The sequence below is a fragment of the Aphelocoma coerulescens genome, chromosome 5, assembly GCF_041296385.1.
Source record: "Aphelocoma coerulescens isolate FSJ_1873_10779 chromosome 5, UR_Acoe_1.0, whole genome shotgun sequence".
In the NCBI taxonomy this organism is placed as follows: Eukaryota; Metazoa; Chordata; class Aves; order Passeriformes; family Corvidae; genus Aphelocoma; species Aphelocoma coerulescens.
The window spans coordinates 40,538,618-40,558,347 of record NC_091019.1 but is presented as its reverse complement, the minus strand read 5'-3'; the positions used below and the strand labels follow the sequence as shown (position 1 = coordinate 40,558,347).

General features: G+C 36.4%; 1 protein-coding gene across 6 annotated transcripts in view; it reads right to left on the bottom strand.

Moving 5' to 3' along the window:
* Positions 1 to 1,727: 1,727 nt before the first annotated feature.
* Positions 1,728 to 19,730, bottom strand: part of NUBPL (NUBP iron-sulfur cluster assembly factor, mitochondrial) — an 84,768-nt gene continuing 66,765 nt past the window's right edge. For all 6 annotated transcript variants that reach the window (XM_069017772.1, XM_069017773.1, XM_069017778.1 and 3 more), the window contains 3 exons: positions 15,576 to 15,696; positions 11,482 to 11,564; positions 1,728 to 2,650 (listed from right to left, as the gene is read on the bottom strand). In XM_069017772.1, coding sequence (XP_068873873.1) covers positions 2,588 to 2,650; positions 11,482 to 11,564; positions 15,576 to 15,696 — 267 coding nt within the window. In that variant the 3' untranslated portion in view covers positions 1,728 to 2,587. The remainder of the gene's footprint in view (positions 2,651 to 11,481; positions 11,565 to 15,575; positions 15,697 to 19,730) is intronic.

The following is a 19,730-nucleotide window of genomic DNA, read 5'->3' as shown; positions in this document are numbered from 1 at the left end:
TTTTTCACTCATAAGAATGAGGGAAATAAAGCAAATATGTTCTCCGTTTAAATTTGGGTTGACTGTTGGTATCCTTAAACACAGAAACGTCCTGCCAATTCTATACAATTATATATCTATTTAAAATGACTGACAATTTGCAATCAAATCAAGTACATTGTGTAATCCTACCACAAAACTATTAACTAAATATGAATTTTCAGACTGGTGTAGAAACTATGCTTAACCATTATAGCATTGTTTCTTGATAAAAGCATTCAAAACAATTCTGCAGCTGAAAGATTCAACAGAGCAAAACCACAGTACTTAATTAAAAGGGGGGAAAATGGTAAAAAGGAGTAAAAATAGAAGAACACTCGAAAGCAAATTTCATCCTTCAACTAACCCAAGAAATAATGAAACAAAAGGGAAGACAAACAACCGTCTATCTGCATACCGATTGTTCACCCAGTCTCAACAGGATCTGGATGTCAGACATTGCAAAACTTTTTAACAGAATGAAAATTACAAACACTAACATTCAGATTATATCACTGTCTTTTGCTAAAAACCAGCCAGAAATCCCAGTTTTTCTACTGAAATATAAGATTATGCTATGCCAAAACTACCAGAGGATTATTTAGAGACATATCAACATACCTTTGAAAGACATGGCAAATATACAGAAAATAATATTTAAAACAATAGTATCCACATTAGAGCATGAAAAGTTAGTGCTGTTTTGAAAATATTAAGTATTTGTATGACAAAAGAATTTGTGCAACTAATTCCTGAATTTAGCTCTTGTGTCTGACAGTTTTAGTCCCTGCTCTATCACAGATTCACAGTGTGAGTAGGTTGTCATTTACCTTCCCTGTATTTAAATTTTTTTTAGTAAAGCCTCAAATGATACCATGATAGCAGTGACGTTCAAAACTACAGCAATAGTAATTATAAAATTATATTTGGAAATAAGCACAAGAATAATTTTCTGTAAGAAATACTTTCTGTTAAAAAAAAAAACAGTATATCAACAATTTTGCTATGCAAAGCATAGCTAATAAATATGCAGAGACAAAACTTTAAAAAAAAGTTACCAATGAAGTATGAAAGGGCAGAACACTAAGCCAACTTTAATTTTTGTAAAATATATCAGACAACTGAAAGGAAGTGAGTATTTTGTCAATTCTACAGACCACAATAATGCACTATTGAAAAAGTTGACCGCTGATATGAGATCTCATGGGGAAGGGTGCAGGGAAGGAGGTTCAGAGATTGACAAAGCAAAAAATCAACATTTTCAGACTATATAATTTACATATTTACAAAATCACCTAAGTTTGAAATTCAAATCATCACTTGTGTCTAGATTTTTCATGTAAACTCTGGGTACATATTATTTAAATATTTTTAATATAAATGTATACCAATTTTTTATGTTGTATCACTTCAATAAGAAAAAACTACATCCAAAATTCTGATTAAGTACTTGGAATACAGGGAAAATCCTGGTCCCTCAGAGGTCAAGAGCAGAACTCCCTAGGATGTCTAAATTCACTGTATGGTATTCACAGTGTATGTTTAAGACACCCGTACTTGACTACGTAGATGGAAAAGCCTAAATGTCAACTCAAAGATCTAACTGTAAATGAAAACTTATTCCCTAAAGGCATAATCTTTCACTTCCACACACTAACACAAAAATAAAGATCACAGGCAATGAAAAAACAAACCAGGCGGCCACAGAGTTTGAAGACCAAATATTTCTTTACTTCAAAAATACATCTTTAAATTCCAAGTTGCTGCAGTGTAGCAGGAATATGCAATCATAAATTTAATTTATCTTGATCATTTGCATTCCCTGGCAAACTGAGCGCAGGCAAAACATCTGGTTTTCAGTGAAGACGTCTGTTACCTTGTTCTGTCTGAGTTCATTATAATGTAAAACAGATGAGAAATAAGCCTCGGGGTCACGTAATCCATTCTCCGCTAAACTGTGAATTGCCTCGCGATCGAACTTTATCCGATAATGAATGAATTTGCTCATCATCCATCACAAGAACTCTTCAGAGTATATGTGGAATTTTTAAATTTTCTTTTCAGATGAACACACAAAAGTACAGGAGTTACACAACTGATTTTGCTTCTTAAAATATTGCAGAACTTAAAGTCAATTTGATAGTTAACCATGTAAAAAGCCAAACAAAAATTGAAAGTAATTAGACTACTGAAAATTTAATTTTTTAAGCAGGATTTATGCCTTGGCATATCTCTCATTGTTCTCCTTGCATGGAGAAGCTGTTTTTCATTCTTGACTTTAAAATAGGGCACATGAAAAAATGTACTTCATCCCTTCTTGCTTGATGATGTTACAATTCAGCAGTCAAATACTGTCTATCATCATTTGTATACTTGAATCCATTTGGACATGGCCAAACAATGATGTGAAAAACAGTAATTATCACAATCACAATCTAACCTCTGGTAAATTAATTCCTAAAGAAGTTCTTAGAATTAACATATTGCCTCCACATAATTAGGTAGCAGGACTCTTCTGCATTGGCTGCATCAAAGATCACTTTTTTGATAAGTTTCAGTGGCAAATGCTTCAAGCAGGAGCTACTGGTAGTCTTCTTACTATTTCCATAGCTATCTTTAGATAGGCTTTAGCCTGCAAAACAGAAACATATATTGAGCACCTTCCATTTTCTACAAAAAGGAATATTTCACAATTAATTAGGTATTTGTTCTTTTACATACAAAGAGAAAACCAAAGATGTTTAAATAAATGGGTTCAATTTAGCCTGCATTCAGGAAAAATAATGCATTAATACACACAATAAGCACAAGCATTGTATAAAATATTGGTGGGGAGGGAGTGTGTTAAATTTAACTTGGGTATTACTTTTAAGAATAGAACTTGACTAAACAATTGGTCTTTTAACAACAAGCAGAGTCAATAGTTTTCTGGAGGAGAAATGATGAGGAGGACATAGACTCTTTAGTCCCACAGGTACTATTAACTATAAACTTCCCTCATCCTGACAACTGAGATGCTCCGTGCACAGGATAGACAATCAGAGAAAACAACAGCATTCCAAAAAAAATTTTTTGAGATAATGCATTACAGACTAGACTATCACTATGGAACTTCCTATTCAGACATTTAAAGTATTTTCAAAAAAGACATCCTTCCAAAAGACTGAAGTGGGTATTGGAAAGAACTAATTCTGCAACACTAGAATCCAACAGGTAAACTCTTTCACACCAAACTGTGACATCTGGTCAGACACCTTGAGCTGGAGAGCACAATAGCACAGAACTGCAGGACTATGGAGAGCAACCCAAGTAAGCATACTTATGTTAACATCTCTAAAAACCGTGACACAGCTAGGACCATGATCAGTCCAACATCAAGTATTAACAAACCTAATGTCAAGGGACTTATATCAAAACACTGCCTAAAGTCCAACACAGAACGAACCACAAAATTAAACCAAATTATTCCTGTACTAAGTTCAACAACTTGTCGTCAAAATAGAACATCTTTTAAAAAACTCAAAGATTGATATAAGAATGTTTAATTAAAATAGTGGTTTTGTGTGTATGTATACACACACTGCACATTGTTCCAGATGTTGATTACTTCCATTGTTAAAAATGTACACCTTATCTGTAACTTGAATTTGTCATATTTCAGTTTCCAGCTGGTGCACCACATTCTGTGTCTGTCTAGTACACAGCAAAGTCCCCCAACTGAGCTTGCTCCTCTGCTCCTACTCTGTTCAATCGTAACCAACCTGCTCCATCTTCTCCAGTAAGTCTCCATACAGAGTCCATATTGACAACCTTCCCTGTTTTACTCAAACAAACCCCCACAATAATCACTATTGCACTGATTTTTCCTCTCTCCTGCACGATGTCTCTAACAATTAATTAGTCCTTGTATCCCTGATGAGCCTTTAAAACAGCAAACAAACTGACACATGCCAGAGGACAGAGCTTGAGGAACAGAAAGAAAAGGTCTGTCACACCAGGGCCACCAGCACCCACTGTCACTGGTCTGAAAGAGGTGTGAGCCTTTTGCAGAGCCACACACTGCTCACATCTTCTCTTTTTTAGGGATTGCTCCCAACTTGTAGGGTTTTATTTTCTGGCACTCCCACCCTCTACACCTCATAGTATCAGTGCTCACATCCCCTTAAAACTAAAGCCATAAAATTTTCTGAGTTTGTAAGGAATGCAGACACCAAGATCTAACTGCTTCCTCTCACATGCATGACTTTGTGGCAAGAACGATAGAATGAATTTAGAGCTTAACTCACAAACACCAATTTCAGACTTCTATGGCTACAGTTGCAGTGCACTTGGGTAACAGCCTGTGTGCAACATTCACTTCACTCAGCCATTAATGTCCTGCGTGGTCCCCAACTAACCACTTGCCTAGACAATATAATGTACTAACTTGAAGTAAGGCGATTGACTGAAGTCAAGCTGCCTTTGCAGTCAAGTATTTGACTAATTGGTGTAGGACCGCTCCAGGTGGGAATTTTGAACTCTCCTGAACAGTCCCACAGACAGCTCCCACTTTGCACAGATCAATTAATGCATTTTAATCAGTCAATTAACAACCTGCATACAAAACCTGGCCCCTTCTAAAGAGTGCCCAGGCTGTTTGCCTGCTCCAGAGTTGACCAAATTGTACACAGAATTATAAATTCACCATAAACAGACTTGACTGTTTGTATAAATGTTACCCTATGTCAAGATCCCAATAAAAGTAAGATTTTTTTTTTCCTGCAAAATGCTTTTAATGAGTGTCTGAGCAACAGTTTCCCAATGGACAATGACTCTCATTTGCCACAAAGCTGATCTGCCACTTTGCAACAGGAAGTTCCTGGTGCAGTTCTTTGTAGCCAGCATGCCAGCATTACCTAGACAGTGTTCTCAGCAACTGGTCTTGCCTGCTAAGCTTTGGGTTTTTTGTTTTCCTGGACAACTACTTTGTTGAACAGAGCAGTATCTCCCACATGTCCTTACAGAACTCGACCAGTCACCTGGCTTTGGCAAAAACCAACCGTTTCGAGCCTTGGATTCCTGTCTTTGAACAAATCATTTAGCTATGAGCGAGGACCTATGAGCCAACATACCTGAAAGGTCTAAATGGAATCTTGGTAACTGTCAATATGCACTATATAAAAACAACCCTACACATATTGAATAGTGTCTCGTACTCATCATCTTCTCAATATGGCATCTGTATACAGAGAGCACAGCTCAGTTCAGCTGTTTAATCCATCATTACTAAGCAAAAGAAGTTGGGTTGCAACTGAAAATGAACAGGGTTTACTATTTCCTTTCCGGGTGGAAAACCAGCAGAGGAAGAGTAAAGGATGAGTTCTTATTCATCACTCATATCCTTTTTCATTTTAATAGGATGAAAGCAAATTTCTTGGGTCAGTTATTCCCTTTATGTTTGAAAGCTCTAAACGAATGGTTTATAGACTTTCTGAAAACCATTTTTTTTTTGATGGACAACTTTATATTTAAAACAACTACATATCAGTTTTCATTCTTCCCACTTCATGAGGATGAAGAAGTGCACAGGAAGACAGAATGCCCTAAAATCAGACCAGACTTGATTATTACAAACACTGCCTAGATGGAGTCTGAGAGCAGCACTGGGACAGGCAGAGGTAGAAGTTGAAGGTAATGTTCATAGAGTCAAAACAGAAGCTGGGAAACAGCCACATGAGAAACTGCTCACGTCTCCCAACATTGGTACAAACAGTGCCAGAAAGGCACAGTTCTTAAGACCTCAAGGGCACAGCTGATGATGAAGTGACTGATGACAGCATAGATGGTGAAGTAGGAAACAGAGAACCTGTAATGAAGTTCACCAGGAAATGGAGTGAAAAGTCCTGCTTAGCCTAAATAAACAGAACATTCATTACTCTGTAGTGAATTTGTATTATCATGGGCTAATAGATGTGGGGTAGATTTAAACTGCAAGACTTTTTACTAGCTTATCTAATTAAGCCCCGCAGGAATCCTAGGGAAATATGAGCCTTCAGTTACGGCATTTCATTCTTCCTAAAAATCTTACCCCTGAGGGAAGCATGCATCATTGCTAAGATTAATGCAGACTGTACAGATCATGGCCAACTCTGCCCTGTTCTCATGGATTGGATTGGTTTGGCCTGACCTGCTGGTTTGCTTTCCACTGAAGTGCAGATCTTAGCCTGCCAACAGCTCACTACAGTGGTTGCCAGTATCTGGTGCAACAGCCACACAAACAAAGAACACAACTTACAAGCAACACAGTCAAAGCAGGTAGGAGCTGACATCACATCTTTCTTCACCCAAACCACTGCATACAAACAACTTCAGACCAGCAACTCAGATACACACACTAATCCCCTCACGCGGTTGTAGGCCTCATACACCATTGGATATAAATCCCAGTACTGATATGGTTTCTAATGTCTGTAATTACAAGACTCCAAGACTATTAAGATGCTTTATCCAGTCCAGCAATCCAAAGGAGAATCTGTGCAAGCCCAGACTGTCTAAAATATCAAATGCTGTGGATGCTAATATACCTGTAAAGAAGGAAAAAGAATTTAAATGTGCTCAGCTGACCTGTTAGGGCTTGTAATTTATTAATTGCTGAAGGAAACTAGCAACCATGAGCAACTGATCAAATAGTGACTATAACAAGGACAAATACTAGATTTAGCTACCATCTACATGAACATAATCATAGCCAGCCAGACACTGATAACTTTTGTTCTTAGCACTCTCTGCGCAACCACATTCCATTTGCCAGTTCAATCAGATTTTTAAATAGCTTTAATTTCCATGGAAATTGCTTGTTACTTTGACACAACTCCAGCCTTCAGTGCATGACTGAAGCTGCGCTCCAATATCTGCATTTTACTGTGGTCAACTCAGAAGAAAGTGTGATGATAAATGCAGCTTTAAATGAGTCTACTTCAGATAAAAGCTTCGTGTCAAACCAGAGAAATTCTTGGCTGCTACAAGAGGTCCAGAGACTATCTCACTCTGTCCTCCTCTGGGCAGTTCTACCCTAAGATTCTTCTTTGCATGTACTGGCAACTCTTGCCAAATTACAGTGAAGTCTCAGGTCAGAAAGGGAAACTTAATGAGCCAATAAAAGTCAATCCATACATTATAACATGAAATCGGGGAGATGGGTAAGTAAGCTGGATTTATGAAACTAAAATCTCAAAGAAAATTCCTTACTGCTCATGGGAAATTTCCTATCAATCCTGTATTTCAGCAGTTGTAACAGCCATTCTTGGAGGGAGCCCCAGCTGGGTAATACTGCTATCCCTAAGGTGCCATTACAGACATCTAAAAAGACATCCTGCCCAAAAAACATGGGTAAGTAGAACAGTGAAAGTCAAATGCAGTAGAGTAACATCCTTCAAACAGACTATCCTACACTCATCATTTTCTTCAGCAGACAGAACCATAAATGAGGATCTGATGATGCACTGTACTATCTACAGCCTGAATGAAGGATTTGAACCTGTACATACCAAATGTTACTGTGATCATTCAAAGGAAGCCTTGATGAAAAAGGCGTACTATAAATCATACCATGCAGCCTTCTTTGGGGTTTGCTTTTCTTTTAAAAATATTAACCCCTGGATTGACCACTCATTAAACAGAATTATTGATGACAACTAAACCACAAAATAGGATTCTATGACTATTTGATACCAGTACTTCTATTTTTTTCCAACTACTTCTTACAATCTTTAAAAGACTGTATGTTTTTACCCTACTTAAATATCACCGTTTCATAAGAATTCTACAGAAAAAGTGGTTCTGAATACAAATCTGAGTTGTCTCTTCGCATGACACCACAGCAAGGTTTGTAACGTTCTGGTTTAATTTAAAAGGGATTATTAACCAGACTTACTTTGCTCTCTTCTATCAGACTGCTGATGCCTTGTATCCCTGCTTTCCACCTGACTGGGCTTTTTCTCCTCCCCTATAGATCAGTGTGCAATTTACTGGACTCAAACTCCTTCACCTGTATATACAGGATGTGAATGGACACACTGGTATAGCAAATGTATTTTGTACTTGTTTGAGCTGCTCCTTTGACCTTAAGACAGGTGGGAGTTTGGTGTTCAACAGTCACAGATAGCCTGTCTGTTCTACCAAAGTACTAATAAATCCACTCTGCCATCCAGGCTGTGATATAACCAGAAGTTTCTAGCAGGAATTCCTCACAAGATAACCACCAACTGCTCCATAACTCTCTGGGCTTTACACTCACAGATGAAAGAGCTCTTAGGAACCTTTACTTATTTTTCTCCCAGTATGACAGAGAGTTCACTGGGCATTTAAGCAGCTCATTTGGTGGAAGAATAACTCCACTGCAATTAATCATGTTCTGTATCTCTTGCTGTTCTTCTAGTCTTCTTATCTGCAAGCTTCAGGATGCCTCTTCCAAACACCTGTTTTGCTGCTGGCTCCTTTCCCATGGTCCATGGGAAGTTCCAGTACATCTGAGCATGATCAATTTCACCTGGTTTCAGTGATTCCTCATTTGTTTTCCCTATTCTACCTTTTCCCCTACTTTTTTCCCTAATTCTACCATTTTAGCAGCATTCCTGAGTTTTGTTTACCAGCTTTTGCTGTCCAGTGACTCTTGCATATGTTTGAGTGAGCAAAAAAATGGAGCCTTAGTCAGCTAATCCACCTCCACAGTGTGACGGAGGAGAAAAATGCTCAATTAATCTCCAGAAGGGTCTCACTCCAGAAGGTAAGCCCTCACTGTTGATTAAAGTAAGAAATTATTAGCTTCTTGTATAGAATCTTGGGCCACTCCCAGTTGCTGCATTAGGCTGACATGCAAGTACAGCAATATTCTATTTCTACATCAGAAAGTTTTTTCAATGAAGAGTATTAAGAAAATGCCACAAAAAAGCCACAATTTGAACAACTAAGCTGACAGAAAACACTAACGTAGACAATGTTATACCAAGAGCAAAATCATTTCACCAGCACTGTTTATGTCTCCCAGGGGACTGCCTCCAAGCCTCACCAGAAGAGAACTCCAATCAGCAAACCTTCATATCCTTTAGCTATATTGTCAGTACTTTCCATAAGCAGATTAGTCATGTGTATTCTGTGCCTTCCCTAAGGAAGAACTTTCTAAGTTCACACTGCACCATTCTACAAATAATTTTCTTTTTTAGTTGTTAGTAATTTCCTTGTCATTTGTGAAAAGGAAACCCCTTTTCCAATAACTACATCTAAGCTTTAAAATAATAAATTTAGACAAGTTTGCTTAGACATTTTGAAATTCTAGTGTGAAGTCAGAGATATGCTTTTAGATATCTGCAAGGCAAGATGAACCCCATGGCAGATCTGTAAGCAATATTTTAGAAACACCCTTTTATTCTAGGCTTGACAGAGCTCAGAAGGTGTGATAGCATGCTGGGTTCCTAAGAAATCAATCACCATCCCTATTCCCTACTGCTTGAATCTGCTAGGTGTTATTTCAGTTCTATGATTCTGTACTTGATTTGTAAGTGTGTTCTAACAAAATCAGCATAGAATTTTGTATGAAAATCCCCCGCACATTTTAGCAACAAGAGCAGAGAAATTCAACAGACATTGTTCTCCATCCCAAAAGTTGGTCATGCATGAATAGCCACAATTTCAGTTTATTTAAGAAACATGGTGATGACTGTCATGTATTAAAGATTAGAATCTGACCTTATATGACCTCTCTCACCATCAGTTATGTGCTAAGAATTTTATTTTTCTTTGAAAATATAAGAGAATAATGATTTTCTGTCTTTAAAATGAGAAGCAAACCAGGAATAAAAGGAAATTCTTTTTCATTCCATAGAGATTAGTGACATTTAAAAAAAACACATTCTTCAAGGAGAGTGATTATCTCACAGACACAATGGCAGAGAAGGATATTAAGATTTTTCCCCAGAGTCACACATATTTGTCAATCTTTATTCCTCTGCATATTTAACTTAATTGCCACAAATGGTGATTATAACCCATCTTTTTGTTATCAAGAACATAGTTCAAGGATGAACAGATGGCAACACAACAGACTTTTTTGACTTTTTTATTTTCAGACTTTTTTATTTTTATTTTCAGCTATCCCCTACATGTCTGAATTCTCAGATCAATAGTCCAGCAGGCTACAGACTCTTGGTTATTACAGATTTCAGATACTGTGAGCTGTGAGACTTCCATCTTAGTTTCCCAGCTGCTGTACTTCAACTTTGACCGAAGCCATGCATCCACTCAAACCTTCACACTGCTGATCAAACTTCCCAGAGAGAAACTACCATATGGATTATAGGGATTCCTTTTCAAATAGACCTGGACTCAAGATCACTACATTATTCCATACCACGGGCCTTGCCCAAATCTTGCAAAAATATGGCATTCAATTAGAAGGCAACACACCATAGTGCTGCCTCTTCTCTTTCAAAACAAAATTACAATTTTGAGACTGTCACTGTTCTTCCAGAATCCCGTTCAGTATGTTAGTAACACTGGATTAACAATGTTAATCCTCTCCTCCCTTTTTTTTCCTTCCAAAATACTGGGAAGGAAAAAACTAATTTCAGCGTGTGCCTAGCAATCATGGTATTAAAAAATCTACCAATATTTGAGTGTTCCATAGGTACAGTCTACCTTATTGTGAATTTATTCTACCATCTTTTATCAGCATTAATCACTTTTTTCACTATACATCTTTACATCTAAGCAGCAGTCAAGAGTGGGGCTGAATTATGCCATATACTGTGCACAGCACCCTGCCCTACAGAGCCTGGCAGACAAACTCCAGCAAAGGAGAAAGAAAACAGCAGACAGGAGTATCTTACTCTATCAGCATTAATGAAATTCTATATGTACAACTACTTTTCTTTACAGACTTGCATATTTGACTCTCACCATCTCATCAGCTCACATTTTCCACTGACAATAAAATGTTATGGTAAATGCACTCAAGAATCCATTTCCTCTTGTTTGTAAATTGCTCCACTTCCTGCTGAAAACAATCCAGGTACTGACAATATGAAGTTTTTTTCCAACCATCTTTCGATAGAACCCTTTGACACTTTGCAGGCTCAGCTACCACAGGCTTAACTGACAGTTTTAGAGGACCTACATTAGCTGCAAGGTCTCGTGAGGCTTGACACTGACCTTCCTCCTCTTAGCATGCCAGGACGTGGCTCAAATCTTCTCTGTTCTGAATGATTCAGCCTAATTAAACAAAACCAAACCCAGAGAAGCAGAACAGATGACCAGCATTTCAAAATCAAGGACCTGAGTTACTTACTGATACTACCTTCTTTTACTTTATTTCCTTACTCCCATTCAGATACACATTTCTTTCCAAAGAGCAACAAGAAGGAGCACTCTCCATTCACTTTTTTCAAAGGAGAGCTTTCTGTTGTTTTAAGTGCAGTGCACCAAACTTACAGCATCACTTTGAGGCTGAGAGATCACAACAGGCTGTCCTGAATCACACGTCTCCCGTATATTAACATGCAGTGGAATGTCTCCTGCATCAAAAATACCAAGATACACATATGTGAAGACCTAGTACTTCTAAAATGTTTCCTTAAAATAACCATACAAAAAGCATATAAACCATATAAAGCAGTTAAAGCAACTTAAATCAAATTCCCGTTCAGTATATTCTTTGAATTGCTTTATCTCCAAAAATCAGCATTTAAAATGAAAATTGGCTGCAGTATAGTTTCCTTACATCCATAATGAATAATGCCAAACATATTTTGGATTTTTCTTTCACTGAAAAGAAAGGACCATGCTTCAGTCATTTACTAGAGAAGGCAGGGCTTTTTGCCTCAAACACATAGAAAAATACAGGCTGAGATACAAATGACTTTTATCAGCATTAATCACTTTTTTCACTATACATCTTTACATCTAAGCAGCAGTCAAGAGTGGGGCTGAATTATGCCATATACTGTGCACAGCACATGAAATAAATTGCCTGAGTGTCAGGCAACTGCTCATCATGCAACTTACTGTTCAGCCTATCTCCTCATTGTAAATTCTTTTCAGTGCTGTTTTAAGATTTTAATCACTGTTCAAAGACTTCTTTGAATACTAATTTCCAAATAATAGCATTTGTTATTGTCCTTATTAGGCCTTGGATCCAATTCAAAGGTGGACAACTATTCAGTTCATTCTTCTTTCCAACAGAAATCATCTTTATATTCTGCTTTTATAATGAGCCGGGAACTATCAGAGAGGAAAGAAACATTCTAAAGGAGACTCAATTAGCAGCCCTATTCTATTCTGAGACATACTTTCTGAAACACAGATTTCACCACTACAAAAAACTTGGAGATTCCTATGTTTAGTTCACTGCTACACAAGTAATTTTGAAGTGAACTGAAGACCAACTTTCTTTTACTGGAAGACATAGCTACATTTTACATTATGGTTTGATGCAGACAGAACAGCCTACCGCAGTTCAATCCTGACATATGAGAAACTGTATCAGCTTAATTCAAACACTCTAGCAACTTGATTTAACTCAAACCAAGGCCAGTGTCAATTACTGAGATTCAGTGTATTCAGAAAAAGAAACATTAAAAAAAACTGTATGAAAACTGACAAAGTTTAAGAGAGATAAAAACCAGAACCCAAAGCAAGCAGAATACAAACAAAAACAAACAAGTAGTAAACACAAAAGCTGTGGCTCCATGATTAGTGTGCTGAATCTTTGAAGAACCTTATTATTTATGATAATTATAGTCCATTTCCTTCAAATTTATTTTTTTCTTATTTATTTCAGTCATGAATAAATTTAGGCATAATAATCTGTTTATGTATTCATTTAAAAAAAAAATTCAGGGAGTCCTCTGAAAGTTTTCTAACCATAAACATTCTTAATGGAATAAAAGTAACTTTGTAAATCTTCCTGAAATTCACTTCCTACTCTTATTTCATGTAGAGACTAATCTTCTCTTTTTTCCTAAGGATGTTTTGTTAATGAAAAAATACTCCTTCACTATCAGCTTAAAACCAATCACCAATAATTACAAAATGGCAGCCTCTCTCTTTTGCTCCTCAGACTTACAAGGGTGTGCTGGTACTACAGGAGCCTAACAGGACTTGTACGAACAGAAGTACAGTTAGAAGATAAAGCAAAATACATTCTTAATTTTAAATAAAATCAAAACTCTATAATTTAAGCAGAAGACATTAAAACCATCTGCATAGCTGTTTGGGTGATAAGGGTTTGAGGAAGATAAAACTTTTGGACTATCCTTCACTACCCAATGTGATGCGAACTTGTCATTTGACATTTTTCTGATATTAACAATTACTGCTGACTGCAAAGAAAGAGAATAATTTAAATTTATTGTAGGAAGAAAAACCAAAGAATTTTAAAAATCTGACAGTCATTGCTGATGGTCAGGAACCAGGTAGTCTTAAAAAAGTCAGGAATTGCAAAGGTCAGGATGGAACATACAGAAATTATTATCTCAGTATCATGTATACAAATAGCATAGCTTTGTGGTCATAGTTACTGGTCTCAAGCTTCAGGGACAAAAATTTCAGAGACAGAGAGAGAAAAATCAGCAGCATTAAGTCTCTCTCACAAACCCTGTCACACTTTCCTTTAGAGAACAGTAAAAATACAAGACAATCAGAAGTATATGAAATAATGAACTGCACTTGAAAGTCTCCTGGCAACCGTTAATTGTCTTCTGTCATAAACAAAAATAAGGTATTCAGTAAAACTAATGACAGCCAGCTCTGAGCAAGTGGAAGGACAATACTTTTCAATCCCGCACACTGTTAGCTTGCAGAATCTGTCAGATGTTACCTTGTTGGGTTTCCAAGGAGGACTAGGTGCCTATCTAAACAAACAGAACAGCCACAGGTGTTGGAAAATATAGGCAAAATAAATTTAGAATTACTAATTTTAAATATATGCATTTTACAGATATATATGTAAAAATATGTTCTCAAGGTTTTCGGGCAGAATTCAAGTAATACTGAGATAAAACTTCCATTTGGGATGTATCAACTTAAAATCTGTAAGCAGTAATTCTTACAATATCATAAGGTGTTATTATATAATGGTCATCCCTGGAAGGAGGAGCGTACTAATCAGATCAAGTACTGTAATTCTAAATTTAATCCTTGTGGCTTTATTCGTAATCGTCTGGTTTTGCATTGACAGTTTGAAGTTAAACTTCACTCTGCTTTATTTTGTACATCTCATCTATCCCCTGCTAAATCTGTATATCTCTCACATCACTCCTAATTAAATCCACTCACAATCAGTTCTGCACTCTTAGGAAATAACAAAAACCACCCATGGGACCAATGCCATGGCACATCATTTGTGCCTGTGTATCTAAATGCATGTTTGATTCAACTGCTTGCAGAGCATTTGCATCCATCCACATAACTCAGGGCTGTAGAAGTCCCCTTGGGCTCTGATCACAACTCATTATATATTCAGAAAACTAAAAGATAGCCCAAAAGCATGTCTTTAATTATGTGTTGTCTTGCTATATTAAGTCTATGTCAGACCTTGATGTTTCTGTGTTGATCTTTCTAAGTGAGCTTCCTGGTTCTTTTTAATGAATTAGCTATGGAAAATCATTGAGATAATTAGATAATACATGGAAACACATCATTAGCACATGCAATTACCCCATTTACCAACTTAATTACGCTGTGTTATATTCTTTACTTACAGCACAGGTTGAACCATGCCTTTTTAAATCAGTAATGTATATTTTAAAGATCCTTGTATATTTTAGCCTACAGGCATGACAGATAGCTTAATCATAGCTAATCATAGAATGGTTTAAGTTGGAAGGGACCTTAAAAATCATTTAGTTCCAACCCCCTTTTCATGGACAGGGACACCTTCAAGTAGAGCAGGTGGCTCAGAGCCCCATCCAACCCACCCTTGAATATTTTCAGGGATGGAGCATTCATAACTCTGGACAACCCTCACCATCCTCACAGTAAAAAATTTCTTCCTAATATCTAATCTAAATCTACCCTCCTTCAGTTTCAAGTAATTCTCCATTGTTCTTTCATTGCCTGCCTATGTAAAAAACCTCCAGCTTTCTTTCAGGTATCAGAAGGATGCTTTAAGACCTCCACTGAGTCATTTAAATGAAATAAATGAGAAAAAAATTATTGATATTACTGGACACAGTTCAGGACTGTCCTAAGACTAAATAGAATTCTTGGTTTTTTGTAAAAATTGCTGTATAATCAATCATATAATGAATTTCAGGTAATATGGCACACTGATATCAAAGCAATTCATGTTCTGGACTGTTTGTAAATACAAAGATTTAAGATGCAATTCAAGAATTTTCATATGCAGTCAACACCCCCATTACAAGACTGACAAGGAACAGAGCATACCACTTATTAGTTCTATTATATCTGAAAACTGCCTGACGATAGAGTAATCTAAGATTATGCAGTTCCATAGCTCAGTTAATGCTTCATGCACACCAATAAATTTTTCTTCAAAAATAAAACCATTTCCATATTCTTACCCAGAATATCTAATCCAAGAGTTTTTGCCAGATCTCTTACGCCATCAGCTCCAAAAATATGTGTCTCATGCTTACATTTGGGACATTGGAAAACACTCATATTTTGAACCAGTCCTAAAACCTGTCAAAGGAAAGGAAAGGATGTTCAAACCAAGCACTGGTATTTCCATTATTCATCTCTGACAACACAGATTATTGACTAAGAATCAACACAGAGTGGTGATTTAAAATAGGAATCAGACTCATTATTATCATTATCAGCTCTTACTAGTCACCTCAGTGGCACCATCATCTGTGCATTATTTCAATTTTTTCACATTTATACCTCAAAGACTAATAGCCTTATTTGTAACAAAAGGTACCTCTTGCAAAAACCTAACTTGCCAAGAACTCTCCCAGCCAGTACTTCATTTTCAGACTCTGAATAGTGGAAGAATTTTCATGCTGTGTTTTACAGTTTTGTACTTCGCAGTTTCAGGAAAGACAAAATAAAAACATACTATTACAAGGAATTACACAATCAGACATGCTTTTAAGGTATTTTTCATAAGTTATCCTGTAGGGAAATGTTTTCAAAAAGAACCAGATTTGCTATTCTTCTGAAGAGCAGAAATACATTTTAAAGACCAAACAAGAGAAATAATTATGTGAAACTAAGTGGCAAAACCCACAGCATAAAAATCTAATACACACATCCTGGGTATCTTTCTGTTGATGCCAGGTTTTCAAGGTCATCCTTACCAAATACATCAAATAAAAATTTGCCAAGTCATTCACACAAAATATCTGCTTTCACAATGTGAAATAATGCTAATGATAGCATTGATCTCATTTTATTCACATAGTAAACAAAACTCTTCATTGAGGCAGAGCAAAATTTCCAGAAGTGATAAAAACAGTGTTCAAATGCTACAGGGTGGAAGTTTCTATCCACCTGCTAATGAACAGAACACCTGCTTTAAGAGATTCCATGCTATGTATTTCACTTTCAGATTTATATGTTACTGAGATATGTCACATAAACTATAGCTGAGTTTTAAAAATGAATATATAATTTATATTGTTATTTGCTTTGTAGCATTTTGGACATCTACATTTCCCTGAGCCTTCTAGTTTTGTGCTTGAACAAGGCAGTCTCTAGTTATTAGAGTCTCTAGTAGTCTCTAGTTATTAGAGAAGAAACATATCCACTATGCTAATGAAGCATATCTAAGAGGAAATAGCAGTGTTCAATGCAACCAACTAATATAAAGTTATTTAATTAAAAGTGAATGTACAACTTCTGGCACTTGAAAATAATAAAGTATGTTATTTACAATATCGTAATAAAAGTTTCCTTAGCTATAAACTGAAATTTATCAAAAGATGGTCACCTGTTTTCTCTAAACCACCATAAAGTATATTTGCTACATCTTCCTTTCATTACGTAAAACTCTCAGATGGTTTAAAGCAAGGAACATTTTAAGAAATAGTTACGTTAAAAGAAATTTAACCTATTTCTAATTTAACACCTCAAACTGACTTTCTGCCTTTTCTATTCTCTCCCAGAGACTGCCAGAGAAGCAAGAGGAACAAGTTTCTATTTACTGGCACATTATTACAGGTAATTTTATCATCCAATTCTTAAATTAGGAGAGACATGAAATACTTCATGTTCAAGGGTACGAGGTGCAGGGATGTCAAAAGGGATCTGTACGGCCACAGTCTCTACAGATGAACTCTAAGCAGTTATTCATCCTGATCTCCCCTAAAGTCAAGTCATGAAGTTTTTACTTTGTTGGTAAACTGGAGGACACTGGAAGGAGTATTATTTGACAAAATAAAAATATTTTCACCAGGATACAGGGAGGCCATTTTTGACAGTACAAGGGGAAAAAAAAATCAGAATTTATACTTCAGTTAATTCATTTTCAGGTATCTCAGGGTTCACATTTTCTGTCCTCTTCAAAGTACTTATACAACATCTATGATCCAGCAAATTTATCATCAAAGAAAAAGTTATGTAGTCTGTTTTGTGAATGGTTAAGCATTATTACAGCTGTTCTGTTAATATTTCAATAATCTAATAACAAGGAGTACTTCTGCCAATGTAAAAGCAAAGGCTGAGATGCAGCTGTATCTCCAATGCTAGTTCAGTTTTAGAGGCCTTATACACTGTCCTTTTTTGTTTCCGTTTCAACAAACCTTACTAAAAGCAAATGACATTTCAGCATTATACGACAATTTTAATTTTTCAGTGTTGGTTCTGTTTGTCAGCCAATGAGTAGTGCATATTTAATAATATATAATCTGTTCTTCTGGAATATGAAGATGCCACTTAAAATACTAAGTATAATACAGAATTTTTGCAAACACAGAACATTACTGCTGAACTGTATTTTTACCATGCATATTTCTGCACATATATTTACAGAAGGGAGCTCATTATGACCTTCTTTTAAAGGTTGTAAGCTTTTAAATCTACAAAGTAATAGGTCTTGCTAATGAAGTTAGTAATAACCCTCATTTCCCTGCTCAAATAATAGACTTGTAATAGCTTCAAAGCAGCTGTTACTGTCTACACAAGCTATCCCCTAAGTGTGTGTGAATACTATTCTAGTCCTTAGTGAGCTTGGCAAACTTGGCTCAGGAATGACATGAAAACTTATATGCACCACATTACAGGAGCTAACCCATGGTAGCAGCATGGAGCTGTATTCCATTTAGTCTAATCGTTATTTTAAACAGCAAAGAGGCATCTGGCAAGAAATAACAGGAAATGAAGAACCCCTTCATTATGCGTTATCTGTACAGAGTTTCTGAATGTTTACGTATTTCTTCTGCTCAACTAACCTTTTGGTTACACAATAAATCAAGCCTAAATCCAAATATACAACCTTTTAAGTTGAAGAAAATACAGTGATGAAATGAAAGCTCTCTGTATTTACATTAGAAGACAATTCCTGAGAAATCCACTTCAGTCATTCACTGTATTTGAGGACAGATGGTGCTGAGGTCTGACTTCAATCTGATGGGGACTGAATTGACCAGGGTTACAGCTCCTCTGCCATCAACTTCCTGTGTAACCATCAGTCAGTCACTTCACATTGTATTGCTTCAGGTAAACATGCACAATATTTCTGCATTCCTACCTTTCATCTTATAATGAGCAATTTTTGCCTCTAATATCTGCTCCCAACATGACGCCATAATCTCAGCTGGTTTTTCTGGATGCTTCAGAAACACCATTAAAAACATAGCCAAATAAGCAATTTTAGTACAACTCAGAAGGAAACACATAGCTGAGTTTAAGCAGTATTTTGAAACCTGCAAAATCTACAGCATAATCTTCCAATTGAAGGAAACTTCCAGAAAAGTTGCAGATTTAACTAAAACCCTGTCTTTTCTTTCAGGGATATGATTGATAAGATAAAATATAATGAATTGAACTCAGCCTCAGCAGGTGGAAATAGGCAGGTTTTTTCCCTAAATACTCAAAATTATTCACTTCAAGTCACCCTTGGGAATGCAAGAAAACACTGGCCAAACTCACATAATAGACATGAATCTTGAAACTTGTTGTGATAGGAAGTCAGCTTCACTTTGCAAATTCCTTCTCTAACTGTAGCTGTGCTTCACTGCACAACAAATGTCACTTCTTTTTTAACTACTATGCCCTAAGACTGAAAATACGAATTTTGCCCTGTAATCCTAGTTTTAATGCTGACTCTCCTTGCCAGATTTTCATTAGTTCCTTCAGTCATTCTACTTCAATTTCAGTAAAGGACAAACAACATTTACAATTTTGACTTTACCGTAGTAACACTACACATGTCATCTGAGTCTTTGATAACTAATAACAGTGGGGGTGATGGGAAGGTGGAATATGTAGGCCTGTATGTACATGGGAGAGAATGAAGTTCATTAAATATAAAAAAGTGTACTCAGAGTTCAGCAACCTATAGACTCTGCTCCTTTGAAAAGTCAGCTCTTCCCAAGCACTTTCTGAAAGATTAAAGACTTCAGAGACTAGAAATTTAAAGATCAGTTAATTATGTAATCAGGATATGTAATTTTAGCACAGACCCGCAGATTCCACCTCTTTGACATAAACCTCAGATCTGAAATTGTCCATGAAAAATTATGTCACTTCACTTTCTTTAGATCCTCATATTT